The 25,922-nt window shown below is 46.6% G+C and overlaps 2 protein-coding genes and 1 long non-coding RNA gene across 13 annotated transcripts in view; 1 reads left to right on the top strand and 2 right to left on the bottom strand.

The window, feature by feature from the left end:
- The window catches only part of PDE4DIP (phosphodiesterase 4D interacting protein), a 205,517-nt gene extending 191,186 nt beyond the window's left edge, over positions 1–14,331 (top strand). For 4 of the 7 annotated variants that reach the window (XM_066377295.1, XM_066377294.1, XM_066377293.1 and 1 more), the window contains 8 exons: positions 2,985–3,224; positions 6,600–6,713; positions 7,261–7,490; positions 8,868–9,011; positions 10,578–10,716; positions 10,951–10,997; positions 12,431–12,482; positions 13,321–14,331. In XM_066377295.1, the coding sequence (XP_066233392.1) occupies positions 2,985–3,224; positions 6,600–6,713; positions 7,261–7,490; positions 8,868–9,011; positions 10,578–10,716; positions 10,951–10,997; positions 12,431–12,482; positions 13,321–13,598 (1,244 nt within the window). In that variant the 3' untranslated portion in view covers positions 13,599–14,331. The remainder of the gene's footprint in view (positions 1–2,984; positions 3,225–6,599; positions 6,714–7,260; positions 7,491–8,867; positions 9,012–10,577; positions 10,717–10,950; positions 10,998–12,430; positions 12,483–13,320) is intronic. The other 3 variants (XM_066377298.1, XM_066377297.1, XM_066377296.1) reach the window with 1 other exon arrangement.
- A 1,739-nt stretch (positions 14,332–16,070) lies between these two features.
- The window catches only part of LOC136400491 (uncharacterized), a 353,174-nt gene continuing 343,322 nt past the window's right edge, over positions 16,071–25,922 (bottom strand). The window contains exon 2 of the long non-coding RNA XR_010750322.1: positions 16,071–16,656. This is a non-coding gene — a long non-coding RNA (uncharacterized lncRNA). The remainder of the gene's footprint in view (positions 16,657–25,922) is intronic.
- WDR3 (WD repeat domain 3) overlaps positions 16,071–25,922 on the bottom strand; it is a 32,015-nt gene continuing 22,163 nt past the window's right edge. For all 5 annotated transcript variants that reach the window (XM_066377278.1, XM_066377282.1, XM_066377280.1 and 2 more), the window contains 11 exons: positions 24,542–24,642; positions 24,218–24,329; positions 23,946–24,080; positions 23,419–23,466; positions 22,923–22,988; positions 22,382–22,474; positions 21,894–21,941; positions 20,857–20,900; positions 19,256–19,384; positions 17,435–17,528; positions 16,071–17,153 (listed from right to left, as the gene is read on the bottom strand). In XM_066377278.1, the coding sequence (XP_066233375.1) occupies positions 16,998–17,153; positions 17,435–17,528; positions 19,256–19,384; positions 20,857–20,900; positions 21,894–21,941; positions 22,382–22,474; positions 22,923–22,988; positions 23,419–23,466; positions 23,946–24,080; positions 24,218–24,329; positions 24,542–24,642 (1,026 nt within the window). In that variant the 3' untranslated portion in view covers positions 16,071–16,997. The remainder of the gene's footprint in view (positions 17,154–17,434; positions 17,529–19,255; positions 19,385–20,856; positions 20,901–21,893; positions 21,942–22,381; positions 22,475–22,922; positions 22,989–23,418; positions 23,467–23,945; positions 24,081–24,217; positions 24,330–24,541; positions 24,643–25,922) is intronic.

Genomic DNA, 25,922 nt, shown 5'->3' with positions numbered 1-25,922 from the left:
TCCTACCCTTGCTAGAATCCCAGTGGGATCTTCTTTACCTTGGGAATTTGCAGATTTGGAGAAGCCACAGAGATTTTGGGAAGTCTCAGAAAAGCCACCTGCCAGGCCTGTGGCTCCCAGATCTCATACACAAAGCCCAGAGGTTGGTCACAGGAGCGAGATCAAGCCTAGCTAGACATCTTTAAAAATAGGCCACATGGGCCTGACCAGGCGGTGGCGCAGTGGGTAGAGAGTCAGACTGGGATGCGGAGGACTCAGGTTCGAGACCCCGAGGTCGCCAGCTTGAGTATGGGCTCATCTGCTTTGAGCAAAGCTCACCAGCTTGAAACCAAGGTCGCTGGCTTGAGCAAGGGGTTACTCGGTCTGCTGAAGGCCCACGGTCAGGGCACATATGAGAAAGCAATCAATGAACAACTAAGGTGTCACAACGAAAAATTGATGATTGATGCTTCTCATCTCTCTCCATTCCTGTCTGTCTGTCCCTATCTATCCCTCTCTCTGACTCTCTCTCTCTGTCTCTGTAAAAAATAAAAAAATATAAATAAATAAAAATAGGCCACCTGGGTCAAACTTCACCCACCATCTAGGCCAGAAACAAGTTTATTAAAGTCCAGATATGCAGTGATATTGTTTAAATACAAAGAATTGTCCTGGTAGTGTCATCATTTGAAAAAGGTTTTGAATATTATAAATAATACATACTGACTACCTGTGCAGCCCATGTAGCAGGCAGCCTGATCCCATTCTGACTCCTTTTCCAGTGAAAAAATTAACAGATACAATTTTTTTTAATGGGAATATCACTAATAAGACCTAAATGTCAAGGCTCAATTTAAATTTTACTCTTATTGAAGATGTTTGCCACCTGTTAAAATAACTTAAAAAAGTCCTGAGCTTGATTAAAAGTATCAGTGGTAGGCCCTGCCAGTTAGCTCAGTGAGAGCGTTGTCCTGAAGCTACCAAAATAATAATAATAAAATTTAAAAACAAAACCAAAACAAACAATAAACAAAAGAAAATACCAAGGTTGCGGGTTTCATCGCTAGTCAGGGCACATATGGGAAGTGACCAATGAATACACAACTAAGTGGAACAACAGATAAAGCTTCTCCCTCTTCTCCTCTTCTCCTCCTTCCTCTCTTGTCTCTCTAAAACCAATCAATAAATTGAAACAAACAAACAAACAAACCAGTGGTAGAAATACAGGATGAGGTAGCTTGGGTCTGCAGCTATTCCTGGGTTTGAGGATGGGGGAGTTAGGTAGGAACACATTTCCACAAGGAAGTGTAGGTCAGGGTTGCTAGAAAAGCCAACTCAGCCTGAGACCACAGCAGTGTGAGCAAGGTGTCCCTATGGTGAGACCACATCAGAAATATTGTTAGATGGTGGGCACCATCTTGTAAAAGGGACATTGACAAACTAAGGAACATAATGAAGACACAGACCACAAGGTCAAGAGACCAGAAATCTCCAACTGGTTGAAGAAACTTAAGTATTTTTAGGCTTGAAAAAGATCCTAAGAGGATGAGAACTGGCTTTGAATATCTGAAGAATAGTCAGGTGACCAAGAGCTAATGTGCCTGCAGAGGGCTGAGCAAAGGGCAGAGGGTGAGGGGTGATGGAGTTTGGATTTACATAAGTCATGTTTTCCTTAGCGCTAGAGCCGTCTGGTGATGCAACAGCTGGTTTGTGAGGAATGAGCTCCTGTCCCAGCCCTGTCTAAACAGAAAGCGGTGCTTTGTCAAGGACGACATAGAGGCAGTTCTTGCTTTGGATGGAAGGTTGACTCCCTGAGTCTTTCAACTCTAGTTTTTTTTTATTATATATTTAGAAATTCCATAAGCAATATGGTTTATTATATTAAGAATTTTCACTATTCAGCCCAATTTGAATTGTCATAAAACCTTCTTGAGTGTCCTAATTTTGCTGATGAGATGAACATGAGCTTGAAGAAACATTAGAGGGCACCGCAGGCTGAGAGCGGCTCACGTACAAAGTCACGGGACCTCCGGGGGGAGGCCAACCCGCCTGTGGAGAGCTTTGTATCCGTTGGTGTGAGGGTAGTGCTGGTCGGAAGGAGAGTTGCCAGTATATGGAAGACCTCTCTCTGAAATCAATAAAGGGCAAAATTTAACATTCTGTGAAGTCGGCAATGGAAAATGAGTTTGATTTTTCTGAGCAAAATAGGTACATGATGAAAATGTAATTTTAAGATGATAAGACTGATGGGACATATTGGAGTTGGCAGTCCTCTGAATCAGGGAAACCTGTTGAATGGGTATAGTGATATTTTGTATATTAAGTGATGAGAGTATAATCTAATGTGCTAGTGGGAAGAAAAAGGGGAATGGATAAATGAAAAACATTTTTTAATAAGCAAAATATGAGAATTTGGATTTAGGGAAAGAAAGAGAGGGAGGAGCATCATGGAACTTTGCAGTTAGTATCCTGAATCACCTCACCTTCTCTGCCTTTATCCATTTCCACAGGTATCTTAGGATTCATTTCAAAGCTACTCCTACTAAAGCCCAATAATCGCTTATCCTTGATTCTATTATTCAGTACAAGCTCTGAATTGAAATATTTTTCATATACTCATTTGATGACAAAACCTAACTTAACCAGCTTGAAAACTGAACCTACTGAAAACACCAAAGTGTTTTCATAATCTTCATTTATCTCACTTAGTGAGAATATTCATGTAACTCATTGCAGAAATAGTGAGCGTGCAAATCCTGTGGCCCAGACGCAGTACGTGGTGTATGTGGCACATGCATCCTGTCAAGTCCCTTCCCCCCAGCCCCTGCCCTCGTTAGAGTGCTGACCTCCTGTCTTGGAAGACACTGCTCACTAGCCAGCAGGACTAAAGTTAATACAGACATGAAATAACAGACTTGACCCCATCTGTCAATCAATTTCTGTTCTGACAAATGCTTAGAAATACTTGGATCAATGCTACCAACCCCTCCTCCCTCTTCTTTCAGCTTACACCTGGGATGCCTGTCACCCAGTACCTTTGAGCAGTGACTTGAGCCACCTGGTGGCAGAGATCCAAGCATTGAGAGGGCAGCTGGAGCAGAGCATTCAGGTGAACAACAATCTGCGACTGCAGCTGGAGCAGCAGTTGGACGATGGGGCCGGCAAAGCCAGCCTGGGACCCTCCTCCACCAGCCCAGACTTGGCAGCCCACATTGACCCTGGAAGCAAGCAGCCGCCCTTCCAAGGTAGGAAGGAAAGGGAGTCGGGAAGCCGTCAGCCAGCAGGGAGGCCACCAGGATGTCTGTGGTGGAGGGGACAGTCTTACCTCCTCTTAGCTCCTTAAAGTCAGGGTGAAGCTGGATATGCTCCAGTGTATGTGTGGGAAGGCATGGATTCAGGGTCAGACCCACCTCCAGTTCTGAGTCTGAGTCTACCACTTGCTGGTGTTTGCCTTGAGTCAGGGGTTTGACCTCCTCAGGGGTTTAAGCCTTAGTTTCCTCATTTTTTAGATGTAGATAATAGCCCTGACCAAATAAAAAGCTCAGTTGGTTAGAGCATTGTCCTGAAGCACAGAGGTTGCTAGTTCAATTCCTGGTCAGGGTACAGACAGGAATGGATTGATGTTCCTGTCTCTCTCTCTTGTCTTTTCTCTCTCTCTGAAATCAATAAAATAAATAAACAAAAAAGATGCAGATAATAATAATATCTAGTTTGTGTGGTTATTTGGAACATTAAGTGAAACAATTTACAAGTGTTTGATAAAATAAGAATTGCTCAGTAATTTGATAGCTGTGTAGCTTAACGATTCCTTGTATTTATGGAGTGTTAAAATTTACCACAAAATTTCAAGCAATATTTCAAACAACTTCACCTGAGGTAGGGCAGGTTTTATTCTGTTCACATGGGAAAACTCAGGCACTGAAACAGTCTAGGGCTGACAGGAGCTGAGAGACTGACCCCAGATTCAAACCATAGGTTTTGGTTTCCAGTCTGTGTTCCTTCCGCCTCACCTGCTCTGTCTCCATATTGCTGGCCTTTCCAGACTCGCAGGCCTGGCTTCCCTTTGCCTAACATGTGGGGAACTCAGCCATGTGGGAAACGTTCCTGTCCCCAAGGAAATCTGGCTGTTGGAAAGTGGTGGAAAGCAACCATATTTATTTCAGGTGGCTGTCAACCAGTTCTGTCCTCACACCTTGCCACCTTTGTCCACCTTTGCAGATGGAAATGTGTAACTGCTTTCTCCCTCTCATCTCAATATCCTTCATCACTCTCACTTCCCCTAGTTTTAACATGAATGTTAATACTGTCCCCACACTGCAGTCTCTTGACACATTTATTTCTACTTCCTCTTTCCTTTCCTGTTGGTCCACCATTAATTCATATCCACTCACCTCCATGGCCGTATCCTCAATTTTATTATAGTCAAAAACTAATTCTGCTCAGGATCACCTAGAGCTCAGCTTTCAAACTTTCTTGCGTGCTTTTCCTGAGCATGTTAATCTTTTAATTTTCATTTTTCTGGTTCTGCTAGATTTTCACTTATCAGACAATGACATCATCTGTCAAATGAAGGTGATACTCCCCTGATCATGTTGTTGTGGCTGTTAAATGAGAAAGCGGGCCCTGGCTGGATGTTCAGTGATTAGATCATCACCCCAAAACACCAAGGTTGTCAGTTTGATCCCTGGTAAGGGCACATATGGGAAGCAACCGATGAATGCAAAACTAAGTGGAACAACAAATAAATGCTTCTCTCTCTCTCTTTCTCTCTCCCTCTCTTCCTTTCTCTGTCTCTCTAAAATCAATCAAAATAAAAGAGAAAGAGAAGAAAGCATATATGGACTGGCACACAGAAACTGCTCAGCCTACACTAGTGGATGCCTTGCCCTATTCAGGCCAACATGATGGTTGTAGTGTTCAGTTGCGTCTCAACCACTCTCTAACCAGGCTTTCCCCCACAGTCTCCAACAACAGCCAGGACTCAGGCCCCTGGCTCAGTCACTGCTGCTCCTGTCCCACCAGAGGCCGACCTGGGAAGCGGCTCTCAGCCACGGATGCTGAGCAAGATTGTTTCTGTCTTTGTAATATTTTCCAAGCCCTCCACTCTAGGCTAGCCTCCTGGTCTCCCACACACGTCTCTGACCCACTGAGGCTTCTGTCTCCTGTTCTCATACTACTACATTTTTTTCCAATACTAACTCCTTATCAGAATGGTGATTAAAATGCTGATTTTAGGCCTTGGCTGGTTGGCTCAGCCGTAGAGCATCAGCCTGGTGTGTGGAAGTCCTGGGTTTGATTCCTGGTCAGGGCACACAGGAGAAACAACTGCTTCTATACCCCTCTCTTCTCTCTCTCTCTCTCTCTCTCTCTCCCCCGTTTCCCGCAGCCATGGCTTGGAGTGAGTTGGCCTTGGGTACTAAGGATGGCTCTGGGGCCTCCATCTCAGGTGCTAAAAAAAATGACTTGGTTCCTGAGCAACAGAGCAATGCTCCAGATGGGCAGAACATCCCTCCTACTGGGTTTGCTGGGTGGATTCCGGTCAGGACACATGCGGAGTCTGTCTCTCTGCCTCTCCTCTTCATAACAAAAATTGGAAAAAAAAAAGAATGTTTAGTCGCTTATACATCTGTTCATTCCTTGATTCCATATCTTTAACATTTATACTTAGTTACAAAGCATAGTATGGGCACTACATACAACATTACATTCAAAACCAGGGTTAGAAAAATATAACTAATAATTTTTAAACTACAATTCACTTTTGCCTGACCTGTGGTGGTGCAGTGGATAAAAGCATTGACCAGGAATGCTAGGGTCGCCAGTTTGAAACCCTGGGTTTGCCTGGTCAAGGCAAATATGAGAGTTGATGCTTCCTGCTCCCCCCACCTCTAAAAATGAATAAATAAAAATCATAAAAAAAAAATAAACCTATAAAAAAATAAACTACAACTCACTTTCTCATGGAATATCCTTCAATTAAAAGAACATCTGCCCTGGCCGGTTGGCTCAGCGGTAGAGCGTCGGCCTGGCGTGCGGAGGACCCGGGTTCGATTCCCGGCCAGGGCACATAGGAGAAGCGCCCATTTGCTTCTCCACCCCTCCCCCTCTCCTTCCTCTCTGTCTCTCTCTTCCCCTCCCGCAACCAAGGCTCCATTGGAGCAAAGATGGCCCGGGCGCTGGGGATGGCTCCTTGGCCTCTGCCCCAGGCGCTAGAGTGGCTCTGGTCGCAACAGAGCGATGCCCAGGATGGGCAGAGCATCGCCCCCTGGTGGGCAGAGCATCGCCCCTGGTGGGCGTGCCGGGTGGATCCCAGTCTGGCGCATGCGGGAGTCTGTCTGACTGTCTCTCCCCGTTTCCAGCTTCAGAAAAATACAAAAAAAAAAAAAAGAACATCTTGTTCCAAACTAGTGATTGTATAGAGGGTGTTATTTGGAGTGAGACACTTGAAACCATGTCAACACAATCAATTAAAAAAACAAAAACAGGAATTTGCGATTGGTTTGCTCTTGTTTTCCCTTGTGATGACGGATGTGTAAGAGGTGAGTTGTGCCGCCTGAGCTCTCATAGAGACCAGGGACCCTGCGTGTGTGTGATGAGCTCTCTCTTGTCTCCACCCCTAGGTTCAGCTGCCTCCCCTCCAGTTCGGGATGTTGGCATGGACCCAGTGCCTGGCTTCCCCAGCTCTCCCTCCGGGGCTCCTGGTGCGGACAAAGCTGTCTTCATTAGGACAGATGGTAAATATGGCAGCTACAGGGCTCAGGAACTGATGATGGAAAATTATTAATGCAAGTAACCTTTGCTTTTCTATAACTGCATTATCTGAACTTAGAAAGTTCTCTCTGCGTGTCCTGAGGCCTCTAGCCCTACTCACTGCGACCTCGGTGGCCATCTTTCCTGCCATGCATGTCCGCCTGCGGTTGTCCTATTGCAATGACATTGCCAACCTGTGCCCTGCATCACCAGCTTCTCTCCTGGCCTGTGTCTTCTCCTCAGAAAGTTTAAATTTTTAATTTATAGTATTTGTTCTGAATTTTTCACTTGTAACAAGCACAGCATTTGACTCATGGCAGTTTTGTCATTATGAGATGATGTAAGAAAGATGATAAAAACCCAGAGCCCAGGATATCTGTGGACGTCACGCCCACTTGTGCTTTTCCGTGACTGCCTCCCATTCCTGCATCTCCACTATTTGATGTGCCTTTTGGATTGAAGTGAACTGAAGACACGATGATAAATAACAGTGGGCTTCTTTGCTGTGTGTGTGTTGTTGTTTTTTTCCAGAGCAGCAGGGCTGTGATTCTTCTCCAGTAATGAAGAACCCTCCCAAGCTGGAGGGTGATGTGGCTGATGGCTCTTTTGCCAATAAGCATGGCCGCCACGTCATTGGCCACATTGATGACTACAGCGCCCTGAGACAGCAGATCGGAGAGGGCACACTGCTGGTCAGGAGGATAGCGTCCATCGCGCGGTCCGCCTGCAGCTGCCCGGGCCGTGAAGCTTGGGGCGCCGAGGTAACCCGTCACAGCTGCAAGTGCCCTTCTCCGGCCCTTTCCTTCTGATTTTACCTCCTTCTCCTACTGTTGTTTTCACACTCTGCATCACCCAACAGCTGAGGATCCGTCTTACCCAGCCAGGCCATTCTTCTCTGTCTTCTGTTTTCACTGTGAGCTCTGCTCTGTCCAGACGGAGCAGACTTGGTGTTTCCCCTCAGGACCCCAGAAAAGCCTGTGCAGCACCCCCGTGTTCATCAGCAGAGTGTCTGTTAGTGTGACATCCACGTGGTGCTGTGCCGAGCTCCCTTGGGTCGCTTAGTATCTGTTACAGTCCTGTTGGCACATGGCCATCCGTGGCAAGAATACAGTCACTTAATCAGATGGCTGGAAATTGCATATTCACATCCACATGGGCCACACGTGTGGATGGGTGGGAAGCCTGGTGGCCATGGGTTTCCCTGCTCCCACCGAGCAGGGGAGGGAAGCTGGCAGCAAGGCCCCTCAGAGTGCTCTCCCACAGAGAGACAGGCACCAGTGATTGTGCTGTCTGAGCCACTGGAGACATACAGACACATGGGGACCCCGTCTCAGGAATGCCCACCCCAGAGAGAAAGCCACTCATCCAAGTAAATGAGCACAAGGGGCTCCAGGCACAGTGGACACAGAGTGGCCATTAGCCCAGGCGAGCACAGTGATAGTGCAGGGGGACATGTGGGCTCTCTGGGTGGAGCGGGCATTCCAGGCAGAGAGGGTGCCACCTCTGTCCCCGTCCCCATCTCCATCCCCATCCCCGAGCTACAGATGGGTCAGTCTGGTTCAGCCTGGCCTAAGGTGTGGTTCAGGGCAGGGCAAGGCGTGCCAGCGCAGACATCAGGGCGTGGGCAGGAGCTCCCCCTGCCTCCCCTCTAGGTTCTCTGGCTAGCCTAGCCTAATAGTTACCTTGACATAAACAGTTTAATGGGAGCAACACAAATTTAATTTCACATGGGAGCCCCAAATACATGAGTCTCAAAGAAGTGATCAAAGCAGGCAGCTTTTATACTTTCTTGCACCTGCTCTTCCTTAAGTAACTTTAATTCAAATGAGTTCATATGTGAAAATGGTATGGTTTGCTCCCCTTCAGGACTTTAGACTCAAGACTATGGAGCAGGACTAAAAGCTCAGAGGCTGGGCAAAGCTTGAGTCACATGAATTCTTGCAAGTGGGTGGTCACTGCTGAGATCAGAGTCTGGGCTTCTAGGTTAGGGCTTCACAGGAGCAAGCAGACCCGTGTCTGTGCCTCATTCACAAAGGAAGCTTAATATCATTGAGAACTTATAGGACCCACTGTGCCTGGGGGGGGAGGGAGTGACCTCCCAGTCCCACGATGCCCCTGGTGTCCTCCCCCTTTCCCAGGCACTGGGCAGTGGAGGTGCCCATGAACTTCGGAGCCACGCCAGTGCCTTGCACCACATGTTGGAGGAGTCGGCCTCCCTCCTCACCATGTTCTGGCGAGCGGCCTTGCCAAGCCCCCACGGCCCTGCGCTGCCTGGCCAAGTGGTAAGATGCCAGTGTTCTTTTTTTTTTTTTTTTTAAAGGTCTCTCTTTTTTTTTTTTTAGATTTTATTTATTCTTTATAGAGAGGGAAGAGATAGAGAGAGAGAGAGAGAAGGGGGGAGGAGCAGGAAGCATCTACTCCCATATGTGCCTTGACCAGGCAAGCCCAGGGTTTTGAACCGGCAACCTCAGCATTTCCAGGTCGACGCTTTATCCACTGCGCCACCACAGGTCAGGCGATGCCAGTGTTCTTGACTGGTACTACCCCCAGTTACCACATTGCCCACTCAGTCCCTCAGATCCTGAAGGAGGAGCCCAACGGTGAACTGACACAGAGGGGACCTTCGAGGAGTGTTCCTAGGGGAGACTCCTCATCTGTGATGGCTGCTTCCAGTGTAGTTCTGACCACATCTCTTCTGCTCCCAGCCCCCACTTCCCAGGATGAGAAATCAAAGAGGGAAGGAAAGGATACAGAGAAGGCAGAGACAGGAGAATCCCGGTAACCTAAGCTGTAAATGTGCAGTGTCTTGAACTCTGAAGTTGGGCGAAGCTGCAGTTCAGGGACAGGTTAAAGCGTCAATACTCCTATCCACCCACCGTCCACACAGCAGGATCGCAGAATGTCACCGCGAGATGGCCAGACTCTTGTAACCACCTTCGGGAATCCCAACACATACTTAAGTCTGCATTTCTGGGTCTCGCTCTTGGGGGAGCCAGCCACCCCCAGGTGCCTGCTCTCTGGTTGGCTAGGCAGGTTTCAGAATCCCCTCCGAGGGCTTCTAATCCAGATTAATACCACTGACACCTTACTCAACTATGCTAATTCTAAGGGAGGAGACTTTTGCCATTTTGAGGTTGGCACAGATATCTACAAAACTAGACTGTCTCAAGCCAGCCCAATCTCCCCAGGCTTAATGTTCCTAACTGCCAAGGCTCACCTGTGAGGCCGAGTGAGGTCAATGATGATGCAAGAACTTGCGCTCTGGTTCCCAGCTGGGAATCTCACTACCAGCCTGGAGTAGGGCTCTCAGCTGCAGGAGCGCAGCTGCTTCCCGCATGGGGGCCCCAGGTTCTCAGGCTCCTCCTCCTGAGCTGCCTGCAACTGCAGGGTTTGAGACACTGTCATGGAGTTTGGTCTAGAAATAGGAAGATTGTAGATTTTTTTTTTTTTTTTCTAACAGAGAGTCAGAGAGAGGGATAGATAGGGACAGATAGGAATAGAGAAAGATGAGAAGCATCAATCATCAGTTTTTCGTTGTGACACCTTAGTTGTTCATTGATTGCTTTCTCATATGTGCCTTGACCACAGGCCTGCAGCAGACCGAGTAACCCCTTGCTCAAGCCAGCGACCTTGGGTCCAAGCTGGTGAGCTTTGCTCAAACCAGATGAGCCTGCGCTCAAGCTGGCGACCTCGGGGTCTTGAACCTGGGTCCTCCACATCCCAGTCCGACACTCTATCCACTGTACCACTGCCTGGTCAGGCTAGAATCTTATTTTGGATTGTAAAGAGCCACACAGGGTGCTTTAGGCCTTCTGACCATTGACAGATGGCCTGTCTCTCTTCCCCAGGGAGAGTCCATGAAAAGGGAACTTCTGGAACTGAGATCCAAACTGTCCAAACAGGAAAGCCTTTTTCAGAGCACCGCTGAGCGCCTGCGGATGGCCAGCCAGCAGAAGGAGAGCATGGAGCAGTTCATTTTCAGCCACTGTGGGTGCCCCAGGCCAGGGAGAGGGAGAGGAAACGGGCTGGGGGTGGGGAGGCACTGATGTGACGTCCCGAACATCCGGTGCCCTGGGTCATCATCATGCAGAGGGACAGTGGAATGGGCTCAACAGGATCCCCCAACCTGAGTGGCCAGAGAGACACACTTGAGAACACACACCGAAGGCAAGCCTGGGCCCAGCTGCTAACTTGTCTTGTTGGGCTCTTCTGTTGTTTCAGTAACCAGGACACATGATGTTTTGAAGAAGGCAAGGACTAATTTGGAGGTAAGAAACCCACTGCCCCAGTCAAAGCCTGAGAGCTTGCCCCAAGACCTCCCCTGTGTCTCGTCAGTCTGCAGGAGACTCTCGACCTCCTCTGACCACGTAGGTTGATTGGTCTGCGTATAGGAGCTCAGGTAGTCAACAGGCATCCTCTATCAGGGGTCCCCAAACTTTTTACACAAGGGGCCAGTTCACTGTCCCTCAGACGGTTGGAGGGCCACCACATACAGTGCTCCTCTCACTGACCACCAATGAAAGAGGTGCCCCTTCTGGAAGTGCGGCAGGGGGCCGGATAAATGGCCTCAGGGGGATTTATCCGGTCATTTGGGGATGTCTGCTCCTGCTCCTCCAGCCTTTCATCGGGGCTCTCTCCCTGACGGCCTGATGCTGCAGTTCATTCTCACACGGCCATCGTCTTCTCTCTTCTCCGGTTATCTATCCTTTTGTGCCATGCCAGGACCCCGGAGAAGGCCATATAGCTGATACTAGAGGTCAGGAATTGGCCTCTGATTTATTTTCAGTAAAGGGCTTCTGAGGTCAGTTCAGTGTTGGCGTTTTCTATGCAACTTGTGAAAAAAAGTAAAAAATAAAAGCAAGATGCATCCTAACAAATTGATTTCACTGCACACTATTGGGCTGAAAACAGCAGTTTGACTTCAATACATCTTTTTCTTTTCTTTTTTCCCCTGAAGTTGGAAACGGGGAGGCAGTCAGACAGACTCCCGCATGTGCCCGACTGGGATCCACCTGGCATGCCCACCAGGGGGCGATGCTCTGCCCATTTGAGGCATTGCTCTTTTGCAACCAGAGCCATTCTAGCGCCTGAGGCAGAGGCCACGGAGCCATCCTCAGCGCCCGGGCCATCTTTGCTCCAATGGAGCCTTGGCTGCGGGAGGGGAAGAGAGAGACAGAGAGGAAGGAGAGGGGGAGGGGTGGAGAAGCAGATGGGCGCTTCTCCTGTGTGCCCTGGCCGGGAATCGAACCCGGACTCCTGCATGCTAGGCTGATGCTCTACCACTGAGCCAACCGGCCAGGGCCCATCTTTTTCTTTTTTAATTTAAACAGTATCACAAAAGAAAACTGTTGGGTCTTATTGACCTAAAAGAGAGTTTGGTAATAAATAAAGGCTGAAACTTAAAGGGAAAGATCTGGTGTATAAGTAGACCGTCTCCAGTTACTTAAAACACTAACACATTCCTTGACAGGTGCTCCAAAGAAAAACTTGAGATGTTAGAAATGGCTGAAAAACCAGAAACCAAGTCTTAACTTAGACTGTAATTTACCATAAGCACTGAGCCTCTCTAACTGGTCCCTGAAGGAATGCTGCCCCCCACAGTGTGCAATGGGTTGGGCCTGGATTGAATTCTGCCCTCCCTTTTGTTTTCCTAATTCCCTTCTGTTTTTCTCTGATTCCTTTCTTTCCTGAGCCTTTTTAGAAGAACAGTTCCAAGATTGCCTCTGTAAAGCCTTATTCCTGTCACAGCAAAGGTAACTCAATGGCTTCAGTACCGCCAGCTTCCTCAGACTGAGAAGTTTCCTCTCTACTTCCGCTAGACCAGTGGTCGGCAAACTCATTAGTTCATTAGTCAACAGAGCCAAATATCAACAGTGCAACGATTGAAATTTCTTTTGAGAGCCAAATTTTTTAAACTTAAACTATATAGGTGGTACATTCCTTATCGAGGTAACGCCCGCATGTGGTGTTTTGTGGAAGAGCCACACTCAAGGGGCCAAAGAGTTGCATGTGGCTCGCAAGCTGTAGTTTGCTGACTGGGGCGCTAGGCCATTGCACAGGGCCTGAGGTCTGGGTTCTAACCTGGGCTTGTCACAACTAACTGGTTGTGTGGCTTTGGCCGGCCCCTTAGTCTCCGAGCCTGCTGCCACTCCTCTGTAAGAGATGGCACTAGACCTAAATGACCTCTTGAGGTCCCTGCTGACTAGGCCCCTTTCTCTCCTAGTTAAATAAATGGGACGTAATGGGACACTTGGTGCAGCCCTTTCTTTCCTCTGAGCCATCTGTGTGTGTGCATGTCATACTAAGCACTTCTTTTCCTGGGAGGTCACAGAAGCCATCATTTGGCTCCAAAGTGAATTGGAGAGTGAGCTGGCCTCTGAAGAGGGGGTGCTAGGATCCGGCCACCCTGAGTGCAGTGACTTTGAGCAGGATGTCACCATACGAGGAGGTGGGGAGCTTTCCTCTAACCTGGTGGCACAGAGCATCCCCTCAGCTCATCCTCTTAACAGGGTCTCTGTGCTCACGCTTCTGTCCAGCCTCAGCGCCCCGCAGGGCCTAGTAACAGACTCACTTTATTCTGTTTGTCTCCAGGTGAAATCCCTAAGGGCTCTGCCGTGTGCTCCAGTCTCGTGACCCCTGCCTTCCAGGAGCCATGCAAGAAGCGAAGCCACCAGAGGTCCTTAAAACAGCAGGAAGGATGGGCCTGCCCCCCTCTGGTGCAGCTCCCTGTCTGCGGGAAGAGATGTTGGCCCTACACCTCCACTTCTGCTGGGGGTCTAGAAGGAACCAGTCGTGGCGTCGGGCAGGGCGGAAGGCGGAGCCCTCCCTGCACTGACTGCCTACACCGGCCCCCCGCTGCTCAGCACTAAGCAAACACGTAGTTTGTAGAGGACTGTGTGGCTTTGCTTCTGAATGCCCGGCTCAATGGGAACCAGCAACAGCACAGTCTCGCCTCAGCAACTATCCTCAGATGGTCAACTCAGGGGAAACAGGGCCCTGCTGCCCACGGATGGAGCACGTGGTCCCAACACTGGAGCTCCTCGGCAGCTCTGAAAGCACCCGTCGGAGCAGGGTGCCCTGAGGGACTGTGGGGCTCACTGGCACCACTCACAGACCCATACCTGCTGGGGCAGCTCAGCTGGGCACCCGATACAGCAGCACCATGTTCCTGAATCCACCTGGTGGTAGGGGGGATTCCAGGATACCATCTCATGCTCAGCCCAGCACCTCTTATTTCTATTTATGATCTCCAAAGTGTACTGACCTCACTCTAGATATGCTGTCCTATTTTATCACCCTACCTTCTCCAGGGTATTGGGGACTGATGGCCAGACCAAACCATTGAGTCTTGTCTAAAGCAAACCAGTGACCATATTTAGGTGGCATGTGAGACACCCCAGTTGTGCTAAAGCCTAGTCTGTCTCCACAGTTCTCTTGAATGTGTGTGTGTATAAATGTATGATATATATTTATATGTTGCTATAGCGATATGTTGAAGGCCGACATAACTGGTGGACAGGGTCTGGAGAGGAAGTGAAACCTTATTTTCCTGGTGGCTATTAGAGCAAAATGTGCATAAAGAAATAAAAAGGTTTTCTTCGCCTGCGTTGTGTGCAGTGTCTGCTCTGTCTCAGCTGAGAGTGTAGAAACAGGAAGGACACCCTGCCCTGGAGAAGTGGTCTCATGCTTGAAGTCTAAGTTTAGAAGACAGAGGTTTTCTTTTTGTCATTTTGTAAGAATCTTGTCTAAAATATATATACAAGCAGTCCTCCTCAACTCCGGTGTCTCAGGATCAGCTGTGGGGACTAGAGAAGCTACTTGCTGGGCCCCAGCCTGACAGCTTCAGCTGGCATGAGCCCTGGGATCTGCATATGCACAAAAGCTCCCCAGAGGCCTGATGCAGGCGGGCTACAGACCACATTTGAGAGATACTTTCATAACACTGACTCAAAGCCAGAATTAATCTTAGCTTAATTCATAACCTCAAATCACGAAGTATATGTTATCCCATAAATGTTGACATAGATCTTAAAAATATTCCTTGGGGAACGTCCTTTGTTCTGCCACTTCCTTTCCAGAACTGTGGCTTTCCATGCCAGTTATTTCTTATAAACAGTTAGAAATGTAAACAACAGACTCCAGCTGAGCTCCAGCCATATCTTCCTTTCAGTCGCTGGTGTGACCGCCAGGTGTTCACGCACAGCTGTTCCAGGATGTCCATGAGTGTCTTCAGCGCTCAGTACAGAGTAACTTGCTGGAAGATTCAGCAAAATGGGTGAAAAGTTGGCAAAACTATTCATGAGTCTTTTCTTTATGGCATTACAGGTTTCTACTGGTAACATTACATTATTTCCAAGAAATATTTCTCATTAAATGGCTTCTGTACTAAGGGTGACACATAGCCAATGACTGCCACTAAACGCTGACATAATGACTAGAAATCTACTTGGCTTACAATTTACGTTGTAACCCAGTGGTCAGCATCAAACCTTTAGGGTTAAGGAGGGTCAAGGCCTCTGAGCAGCAGTCACAGCTGAGGGGCTTACTGTGCACACCACTCCATCAGCAGGGGCACACCAGATAGAAACCCCCTGATGCCCCCTGGGAGAACCAACCTGAAATGGTACAAAGCTGGGGGGAGGTGGCACTTTGAAACATATATGTACAGAGTGCCCTCCTGGTGCTTACTGTGGTTTTGGAAACCATCAAAAACATTAATGGAAAATGCTGCAATTTCTTTATGATCTGATGGACAACCCCAAGAAGCAGAAACACAATGGTGGATTCAGCCTCTGTTCATTTAAGAGTGAACTCCTCTGCCTGGAGCAGGAACAGCTGTCTAAAGCTTTCAGACAGAAAGCTTCCAGACGCCCCGTCGTCTTGTCTGCTCACCGTTCAGCTTCAGGAACTCGATGCCAACTTCTCTTTACCCTTATTCTGTCTCACAAATAAACCACTGCATCTCTCACCTCGCTGCGGTGGCTGCTGCGCTTAGGAGCCTCATAGACTTGTGGTTTGGGACAGAATGCAAGCAACAAGGATGCAACTCTGAGACCGGCCAGAAAATGGTAGCATTTCTTTCACCAGCGGCTTTGGTGCAATGGACAGATTCACAGAGAGACACAAACTACTGACACTGACTCAAGAAGATGCAGAAAACCCAAACAGAACTGTAACAAGGAGGTTCAAGGAGGAATTTTAAAACTTCCCACAAAGAAAGGCCCAGGCCCAAAGTATAAGTCCATTTCTTTTCCTAAAACATTCCCAACTCCCCATGGCCCTCCCATGTACACACTCTATATATACAGTGCATCAGTCACCCAGACGCCCAGCAGGGAGTCTCAGCTCAACTTCACTTTATTTAGAAACAACTTTTCTATTGAGAGAAGTATAAACAATCAGCAAGTAGGATATTTTTATATACAAATATAAAAACTTGCAAGAGGTTAGGTTTAAGGAGGCTGCTCTAGATAATTCTTATGGTCCTGGTCAGCTCTCCAAGTCCACGACTGCATTTATGGAAGGAGGACATTCTACAGTGCGTCTGAGTTCTCAGGAGGAGAGCACAGACCAACAAATCAACCAGCAAATCAGCCACAGAAAAATCAGATCAACTTTTGAAATATTCCTTTCAAGTCTAGTGAAGACCTAGTTAAAAAAAAAAAAAATCTTCGCTCCCTGCTACAATATAACAGGAATAATTCCTGAAAGGCTCAGCCTTCCAGGGCACAGAAAAGATTTTAAACTAATTCTGGGTCAAGTCCAAGAAATGGAGCCCAGAGGCCCATGCTGGAACTGCCTCAGCAAAGCTGGGACCACATCCTGAGATCTTTGGCTGCACAGGAAATTGTTATTTGGTTACTTTTAAGTTGATATGGGCTCTACTGCTGATTAGTTTAGAAGTCCCTTAAAAGAAAAAGTAGAGGCCTGGCGGTGGTGCAGTGGATAGAGCGTCAGACTGGAATGCGGAAGACCCAGGTTCGAGACCCCGAGGTCGCCAGCTTGAACGCGGACTCATCTGGTTTGAGCAAAAGCTCACCAGCTTGGACCCAAGGTCACTGGCTTGAGCAAGGGGTCACTCGGTCTGCTGTAGACCCTCGGTCAAATCACATATGAGAAAGCAATCAATGAACAACCAAAGCATCAATCAACAAAAAATAATGATTGATGCTTTTCCTGTCTATCCCTCTCTCTGACTCTCTCTCTCTCTGTTAAAAAAAAAAAAAGAAAAAAAAAGAAAAAGTAGGAAAAGGCACCACATTTCAGTTCTAAGTCAGTGTTAAAATCAACTTCTCTCTCTTTCTCCTCTTCCTTTTCTTCTCTTCCAGATGGCTGGTAGCATCAGCAAAAAACATAACTTCACTCTTTGCCTCACATTCCCTCTTGAGAAACTCAAGACCTGCCATATTGAAGCCAATAACATCCTGGGAGGAATATAAGAAAGATAGATTAAACAAATTTGCTCTCACCTCTGATATCGCAGCATCTGTGAGTCGGGACCATCACTGTAGGTGCTGTTATTCACCCCCCACCCCAGCCTCAGGTCTTGTTTCCCTATTCCTACCAGCTCCAAGGACAACCTGATCTCAATGCAAATGACGTCTAGTCCACCCCACCCAAGAAGGCACAACACACTATGCCACTTCTAAGTCACACACACACTAGGATTTTCCCCTCGCTGTTCTATCTATACAAACATACTCACCCGGACTTGTCTGACTTTTGAAATGGTTGTTTCCTTTAATTTTTCAATCAATGGCACAAGCATTTGGTTGCTAGTGATCTGCCCAAAGTGAATCCTAATAGAAAAACAAAACACCCATGTTATGAAGAGGGGTAGGGGCTGGTTCTATACATAGCAAATAGACAGTATCAAAGCAAAAAAAATATTTTATAATATCATGGGAGTATGGACATGCTTCTAACAAAAAAAGCTAAAGAAATTTCTTCCCTGCTATTCAGTTTTATCTGATTATAACTTAAAAAATATTATCCTAGACCTTATCAACATGTTCAAACTCTGACACAGAGCAGCAAGATGCCCTTGACGGCCTCAGGCTCCTTTACTTCTACGCCCACCATCTCTCAACTGTGCCCTGCCCTACCTGCCTGTGAGGTAGAGCCATCCACGCCCTCTGATAGGCCAGAAGGATTCATGGTGTTTCTGTTAGAAGTAACCCTGATTCAACAGCATATTTGCCATACCAGTAAAAATTAATAGTACTACTGTTGAATAGGAATTTATGTTCTCACAACTTGCCCCAAATTCTAAATATGGCAATAGAATAATATATTGTTCTTCTGCTAATATCCAGGTAGACGAAAAGAAGTGGAGGGTTAAGAATCATTAAAACAGTTCAATTCACCAACTTCACTAAACATACTTGTTTGTTTTAACTAATTGGTATAAAATAACTGACTAGTTTTTATTTTGTCCTCATAACAGCATTTTAAGTAATGTTCAATTTGTCCCTATTTCTGTTTTCTGTTATAACAGCTTCTAACTGAGGGGCAGAGAGTGGGAGGCAAGAATCTATTCTTAAGCCTTGGTCAATACTGCTCACAAAACTAGGGGATATTTTATAGCTTCAAATTCATTTTGAAATATCTACTAAATTTTGTGGGCAGTATATATTCTCAATTACATATGAACATGAATTTTCATGCCTAAAAATAGAATCTAATGAACATTCCAATCTAGTTCTTTCTGTCTGTCCTTTTGTATTCGTACCTATAGAAAACTGGAAAAGAAATCCACTGTTCTTGAAAAAGCTGGTAGGGGGACAAAACAAAAACATTAACTTAAACCATTAAGAAGGAAAAAACAGGCCCTGGCAGGTTGGCTCAGTGGTAGAGCGTCAGCCAACGTGTAGATGCACTGGGCTCAATTCCTGACCAGGGCACACAGGAGAAGCACCCATCTGCTTCTCCACCCCTCCCCCTCTCCTTCCTCTCTGTCTCTCTCTTCCCCTCCCGCAGCTGAGGCTCCATTGGAGCAAAATATGGCCCGGGTGCTGAGGATGGCTCCATGGCCTCTGCCTCAGGTGCTAGAATGGCTCTGATTACAGCAGAGCAATTGCCCCCTGGTGGGCATGCCGGGTGGATTCCAATTGGGTGCATGCGGGAGTCTGTCTGTCTCCCTGCTTCTCATTTCAGAAAAATAAAAAAATAAAGGAAAAAAAACAAAGGAGGCAAAGTGGCCACTCAGTACTGGAGCTTTTGGCAAACTGACTAGAACCAGAGCTCCCCTGCCTGACCGCAGCCAGAGACCTGTGCTTGCTAAAGCCCGGTGCCTCGGGCAACACGTGGCCGCTTATTAAAGGGCTGGGCCAGCGCTACCCTTGCTTTAAGGGCAAGGCCGATTCTGAAGGATAAGCTATAATTTATGTCAGGCAGCAGTGAAACTCTTTAACAGTCCCTGAAACCAAAACATCAGATTTTTCTCCCAAAGTCCTGACAGCTTCAGTGAAGGTTCTAAGCAGCAGTCCTGCTGAGCAGACACGGCTGCTGGGGAAAAGGACGTTACCTGAGGAGAAAGAAGAGGCCCCTACACAGCAGTTCAACATCCGAGCCCAGCTGGATGAACTCCTCCAGGAGGCTGAGGACGTCTGGCACGTAGGAGAACGGCAGCACGAGCAGAGACTCCTCCAGCTCGCTGAAGAGGAAACACGGACACGCAGACATCACACCCGACCCGTCAGCATGGGACCCTTCCTCTGCTGTTCCCTCCTACTGCTTTTCCTCTTCAACAGATCTTCAGAGTTAAAGTCAATAGTCATCTCTTTCCAGATGGTTCTCGCCTGTCAACGCTTTGTTTTTATATTGAACATTTTAATTTATTGCATGCACTGGCGCATGACATGGTAGAAGAATCTAACATTTTGTTTTCCTGATAATTTCTCCAAAGCCTTTTGTTGAACATTCCATCTTTATATGATGCTTCTCTTACCATTTATTGAACCTTGTACAGTATATGATAGAGTCAGTTTCAGGGCTTCTGTGTCTGTGTAGATGATCAACTGATTCTGACAACAAACCTGTACAGTACTATCTATTTTAATTTTGCTAATGTATAGGGGGTTTGTTTGTTTGATTGTTTAAATATAGAATAGCTGCTTTGGTTTTGGCTTGTTTTACTTTCCTTGAACTAGCTCTTTATCATTTCATCAACTCCAAGAAGATTTTAATTGGGATCACAAACCTGTAAATTAGTTTAAGAAAAATTGGCCCTGGCCGGTTGGCTCAGCGGTAGAGCGTCAGCCTGGCGTGTGGGGGACCCGGGTTCGATTCCTGGCCAAGGCACACAGGAGAAGCACCCATTTGCTTCTCCCCCCCCCCTTCCTCTCTGTCTCTCTCTTCCCCTCCCGCAGCCAAGGCTCCATTGGAGCAAAGATGGCCCGGGCGCTGGGGATGGCTCCTTGGCCTCTGCCCCAGGCGCTAGAGTGGCTCTGGTCGCAACAGAGCGACGCCCCGGAGGGGCAGAGCATTGCCCCCTGGTGGGCAGAGCGTTGCCCCTGGTGGGCGTGCCAGGTGGATCCCAGTCGGGCGCATGCGGGAGTCTGTCTGACTGTCTCTCCCCGTTTCCGGCTTTGGAAAAATACAAAAAAAAAAAGAAAAACTAAATCCTTAAAACACACAATCTTCCCATCTAGGAATGCACTGCACCTCCGTGAATCTTTTTTTATTTTTTTTAATTTTTATTTTATTTATTCATTTTTAGAGAGGAGAGAGAGAGGGAGAGAGACAGAGATGGGGGGGAGGAGCTGGAAGCATCAACTCCCATATATGCCTTGACCAGACAAACCCAGGGTTTCGAACCGGCGACCTCAGCATTTCCAGGTCGACGCTTTATCCACTGCGCCACCACAGGTCAGGCTGCACCTCCGTGAATCTAAATGCCGTTTTACACTTCTCTAGTGAAGTCTCATCATTACTCAGATAGGTCCTGTTTATTACGTGTAGCTCTACTTCAAAAAGAACATTATAATGAATTATTTTCCATAAAAATTTTGACCTAGTTAAACCTATAGGGATGATAATCATCACTTATAATTTCTATTTATCGCATGTTTAGATATGCACTCAATAAATGTTAGCTGACAAATGGTAATAACTGCTGAGACTCACCTTGACTTGATCCCTTTAAAAATCTCGAACACATAAGCGGAAGGCTATAGAGGAAGGAAACAGTGTTACTGACTCTCCTGACGGGTCTCTCCTGAACTCTCTAATCCCATCTCCTAAACACCAGACCCCCCACTCATGACAGTGTTCTAACAGAAAACAGCAGGATATGCATGAACCTGGCGTCACTCAGCTCTGGGCTCACACTCCAGCTCAGCCCCTAACCAGCTACGTCACCCTCTACCTGTAAGGGAGGCCTGCTTCCTGTCTGTCAGATGAAAATAGCTGACTCACATGGTTACTGTGACGAGGGAGACATGCAAGCAAAGCACTAAGGAACTGGAGACTGCTGACAGCACCCACTGCCCACTGCCCTCCCTCGTTCCTTGATCTGACTGATTCCTCTCAACTCTCAACTCTTCCCCCCAAACCTTCAACTTTCATCTAGAGCAGGGGTAGTCAACCTTTTTACACCTACCACCCACTTTTGTATGTCAGTAGTAAAATTTTCTAACCACCCACCGGTTCCACAGTAATGGTGATTTATAAAGTAGGGGAGTCACTTTACTTTATAAAGTTTATAAAGCAGAGTTACAGCAAGTTAAAGCATATAATAATAATTACTTACCAAGTACTTTATGTCAGATTTTTGCTAAGTTTGGCAGGATAAATCTTTATAAAACAACTTACTATAGTTAAATCTATCTTTTTATTTATACTTTGGTTGCTCCGCTACCGCCCACCATGAAAGCTGGAGTGCCCCCTAGCGGGCGGTAGGGACCTGGTTGACTAAGACTGATTTAGATGAACAGAATCTTCAGAGGGATCGGGACACTAATCAGGGATAAGCACCAGGAAGCAAGAAAGCCAGTCCAGTGCAAGCAAACGATGACTTGGAAGTTACACTAAAATGGTCCTTTTCAAATTCAAAGTACTCGAGGATGCCACCCTTCACGAAGGACTTTAAACGACAAAGTACTACCTCCTCTCTCAGCCCTGAGGTAACCTGACTGACCAAGGGGAAACTGTGGTCTACTCACAGAGATATTGCCGTAAGCCATCAGGATGGGGTTGGTGGGAAGAGGAACCTATGAAGAAATGATTAAATCCAGTCAATAAGAAATGAGACTGATAGTGTTTGTCACAGGGAGGGTGATCATAGTATTTACATTTCTGAAAGAGGAAACTGACCCCAAACCAATAGTACTTCCGAGTAAACCTGAGCAGCAGGTTCCCTCTAGAAATCTGACCTGGCTCGACGGCCCCCCGAACCCTAGGGGGGGCACGAGAATCTGCTCAGGACAGTAACCACCTCCGTCTACACTGTCCTTCCTCTGTTTTCATTGGACCAAGCTTCCTTCTCCCACACTTCCTCCATTCCTTCTTCCTAATGACTGAATGAGAAAGTTCTGCCACATTGCTCTCATTTCCTGATCTGAGCCAGTTATGTCCTGAAACGCTGGTTTTCTCCTCTGGGACCATCTCTATTTGACCCTGTCTCCCAGAGCGTAACTTAGTGGCTTTCAACCTCTTTCCCTGCGGCTTTACAAATGGCTTTGTGTTCTTTCATTCTTGCAGTTTCTTCTCGGTATAGCTCCACAGCCTCCATGATCCTCTCAGCCTGCAGAGATGACGAAGGACAGAGATCATCACAACACACTCCTTCATCCCCGATCACCGTACCTGGAAGGTGATGGGAAATCACCAAACAGCTTCACCCAGTTTAATAAAGATACACCAACAGTGCCGAAGTGCATTACGACACCTTGGGTTTTCTATCTTTCTTCCCTACTATGCAGGGAGGAGAGGCAGTGTTCCGCAGTGAGGGGACAGTGAGTGAGCCCCCTGAGAGAGCAGCAGCTCCGGGAATGTCTGAGAGGTGCTCCTTTCAGGAGAGGGAGCTTTCCTTTCTAGAAACCACAGCCGGACCAAACAGGTTCCATACCACCCTGTCCTTGCTTAGAAAGAAGGGAAACAGCTTTTGATCTCCATCTATAAATTCAATTAGCATTTTGCCACAAAAGGACTCCCGGATTGATAAAGGTCCTATGAAAAAAAAATCAACTTACCGCCTTGACTGTTTCAATAGTTTTCTTTCCAGTAAAGTAATTTTCACTTTGAGTCTCCCCTGGAACCTGCCAGAAACAAGGGATCCTTGGATAATGTTGTTGACAAGCATTAAAGAGCTAATACACTCTTATATTCATAGAAGGACAGGCATTATCCTTCTATCATTAACTGAGAACTTAGTAAGGGCCAGACACTATGTTAAGTATTTTACATCTATTATCGTAAACATATCCTCCTTTAAAAATGTTTAAAAATCATGCCCAATTTCTCATTTTTTCCTGATTTTTATTTTAGTTCTGCAGTAATTCCCTGAAGTCTCCTTAAACAGAAAAAAAGCCAGAGTACAGTAGAATACAAAGGACTACTCAGATTCTTTCCCCTATCAGCTGCTGATGACTTTGGCATCGAGTCCAATTCTAATTCCACCAGAAATTCTTAAAATTATAGTAAATTCCAGTAAAATAATTACAGGGGAACCCCAAGCACTTTACTTACTGCTGGCTGGCCTTTGGCCACACTCTCCTCATATTCTGTTTCTCGTTGCTGCCAAGAGACAGAAATTAATTTGAAAGAAAAAACAGTCTCTACGTGAAGCGAAGTGAGAATGAGACAGAGAGAAGTGGCTTCTTTCAAAATACAATTCCCTGTGGCATCTGTCTCTGCCTGGATGCTGAGAGTGACAGCAGGCTTGGAAACATCTCACGCAGGTCCTTGACTTGCACCAACTAGGTGTGACTGCAGCATACAGAAAACTTTGGGTGGGACAGCGTGCTAGGCACCCACTGTGTACTTGTAAAGATGTGTTATTTATTTTATTTTATTTTTTTAAGAGAGAGGAGAGAGAGAAAGGGGGTGGGGAAGGGGTGGGAAGTGTCAGTTTGTAGTATGCAGTTACTTCTCATGTGTCTTGACAAGACAAGGGCTGGGGTTCAAACCAGCGACCTCAGCGTTCCAGGTTGACACTCTATCTACTACGCCACCACAGGTCAGGCAGTATTTGTTACCAGACCTAGAGTCCTTACCATCTCCCTCTCCTCCTCGAGAATAAGAGGCTCCCTTGTTCTCTCCCAAAGTCTCAGAGATTTGTCATGGGACGATGACACGACATAGTCTCCACTGGGGCTTACTGCCAAGCACCAGATTTCCTGGTGGTGCCCCTGGAGAGAGGAAAGAAACCCAAACCCTGAGTTAAGAGTGTTACTCATACACTGCCCCTGCTTACATGAGAGGATACCAACACTTAATCTTTGAAGTAGTTCTCCAGCACGGAGCACACAAAGTGGGCAGAAGTTACCTCCAGCGTCTGTACGTGCTCAAACCTGTCTGCGTCCCACTGCTTAATCTTACGGTCCTTCCCAGAAGTGAAGAAGAGATGAGTCTTGGGGACAAATTGCAGGTACATCACACTGAAAAGCGAGAAAAGTACTCAAACATCATCCTATTCTACATTATGTAAAAGTCTTATACACAGAAGTAGCTTTTGACTAGCTGGTTCTAGAATGCCCTATTTGTATTTTAGAATTTTAAACATATGGCCGAGAACACTAAATGACGGTCACATCTCCGGGGAGACAGCACAGGTGACTGAAAGGGAGGTCTTTGAAAAGACGGCACCCACCTGTCATCATGTGCGAAGAGAGACTTGTGGCAGTCCCCAAAGTCCAGACCCCAGATCTTCACGTTCCTGTCGGCAGAGCCAGTTGCTATCAGGGCTCCATCCTATGAGGAACAGGTAACACGTCACTTTCCTGGATTATACAAAACTCTAAAATTAGACAAAGAAAAGCTAACCAGGACATTTAACCCATCTCTGTTCAAAACATTAAAATCAGTGCCCAAAAAGTAAATGCGTTTCTCTACCAAGAGCACCTACTTTTTTGCTTTTATCTACAGATCTACTTGAAAGCTTGTTAAGTGAAACCAAGACGTGTGGGGCTGCAATGTTTCTGCACAGATCCAGGCCAGGGCTGTGCCCTGATGGAGGTTATTTACTTTGTTAATTAGGAAAAGAATCTCCGATCTGTCATAGGATTTGGAGGGAGAGGAGAGGAAGAGGGAAAAAGGGCAGAGCGAGGCTGGGAAAGAATCTACCAGAATGTTGGCTCTAGCCTCTTATCTGATGTTGCCTATCACTATTTCTCTTCTTATCCCTGTTTCAATGTCTAGTTCAAGTGCTTGTGAACACAAGAAAATTGGAAATACTTTTAACAACTTGTTCTGTGAATGCACTGACCACACAGACAGAGCACAGGGCCAATGTCTTTTGTACACACTAGACGTCGTTTCTGAGTATATACTGCCCTCATCATAACCAGACACGGCAGAGATGTGATTCTGGTTAAGACACTAAAAGATACATTGTGCAAAATAGAGTGGATATCCAAATACAAGCTTAGGTCCACGTTCCTCACCCCCCATCAAAGCAAAAGAGGGTTACCTTTTTAAAGTTATTTATGTTTTAGGGTGCTCTATTTTATAGTATTTTAGACAAAATACTGTTTGAGGAATCTATAACAGGGAGCTAGTTATGAGGATTCATTCAGATATTTTGAAAATATTCTGAAAGCATTAAAGCAACATATACATGAGAAGTAGGATGGTAATATATTATTTTGATTTTGAGGGAGAAAGATGTACAATAGAATGAAAAAATACTCTAAAATGAAGACACAAAGTCAAGAACTAAAAAAAAATGCTTCTATGTGGAATCTAATGAACAAAATGAACTAACAAGCAAAACAGAGACATACTCACAGACAGAGAGCAGGCTGACAGCTGTCGGGGGAAAGAGTGAAAGAGATGGAGGGGTTGAGCAAAAAAAGGAAAAAGAATAATCTCGTGGACATGGACATTAAATAGTGTGGTGACTGCCAGGGGAGAGGTGGTGGGAAAGGGAGGAGGGCACGGGGGATAAATGGGGCGATGTGACGTGGGGGGGGGGGGAGGTGGACACACAATACAGTGTATTAGCACATCAATACACAGAAGATGTGTTGTGG

This window comes from Saccopteryx leptura, chromosome 3, assembly GCF_036850995.1.
Source record: "Saccopteryx leptura isolate mSacLep1 chromosome 3, mSacLep1_pri_phased_curated, whole genome shotgun sequence".
Lineage (NCBI taxonomy): Eukaryota > Metazoa > Chordata > Mammalia > Chiroptera > Emballonuridae > Saccopteryx > Saccopteryx leptura.
Note: the sequence above shows the minus strand (reverse complement) of the source record. Positions and strands in the feature narration are given on the sequence as shown.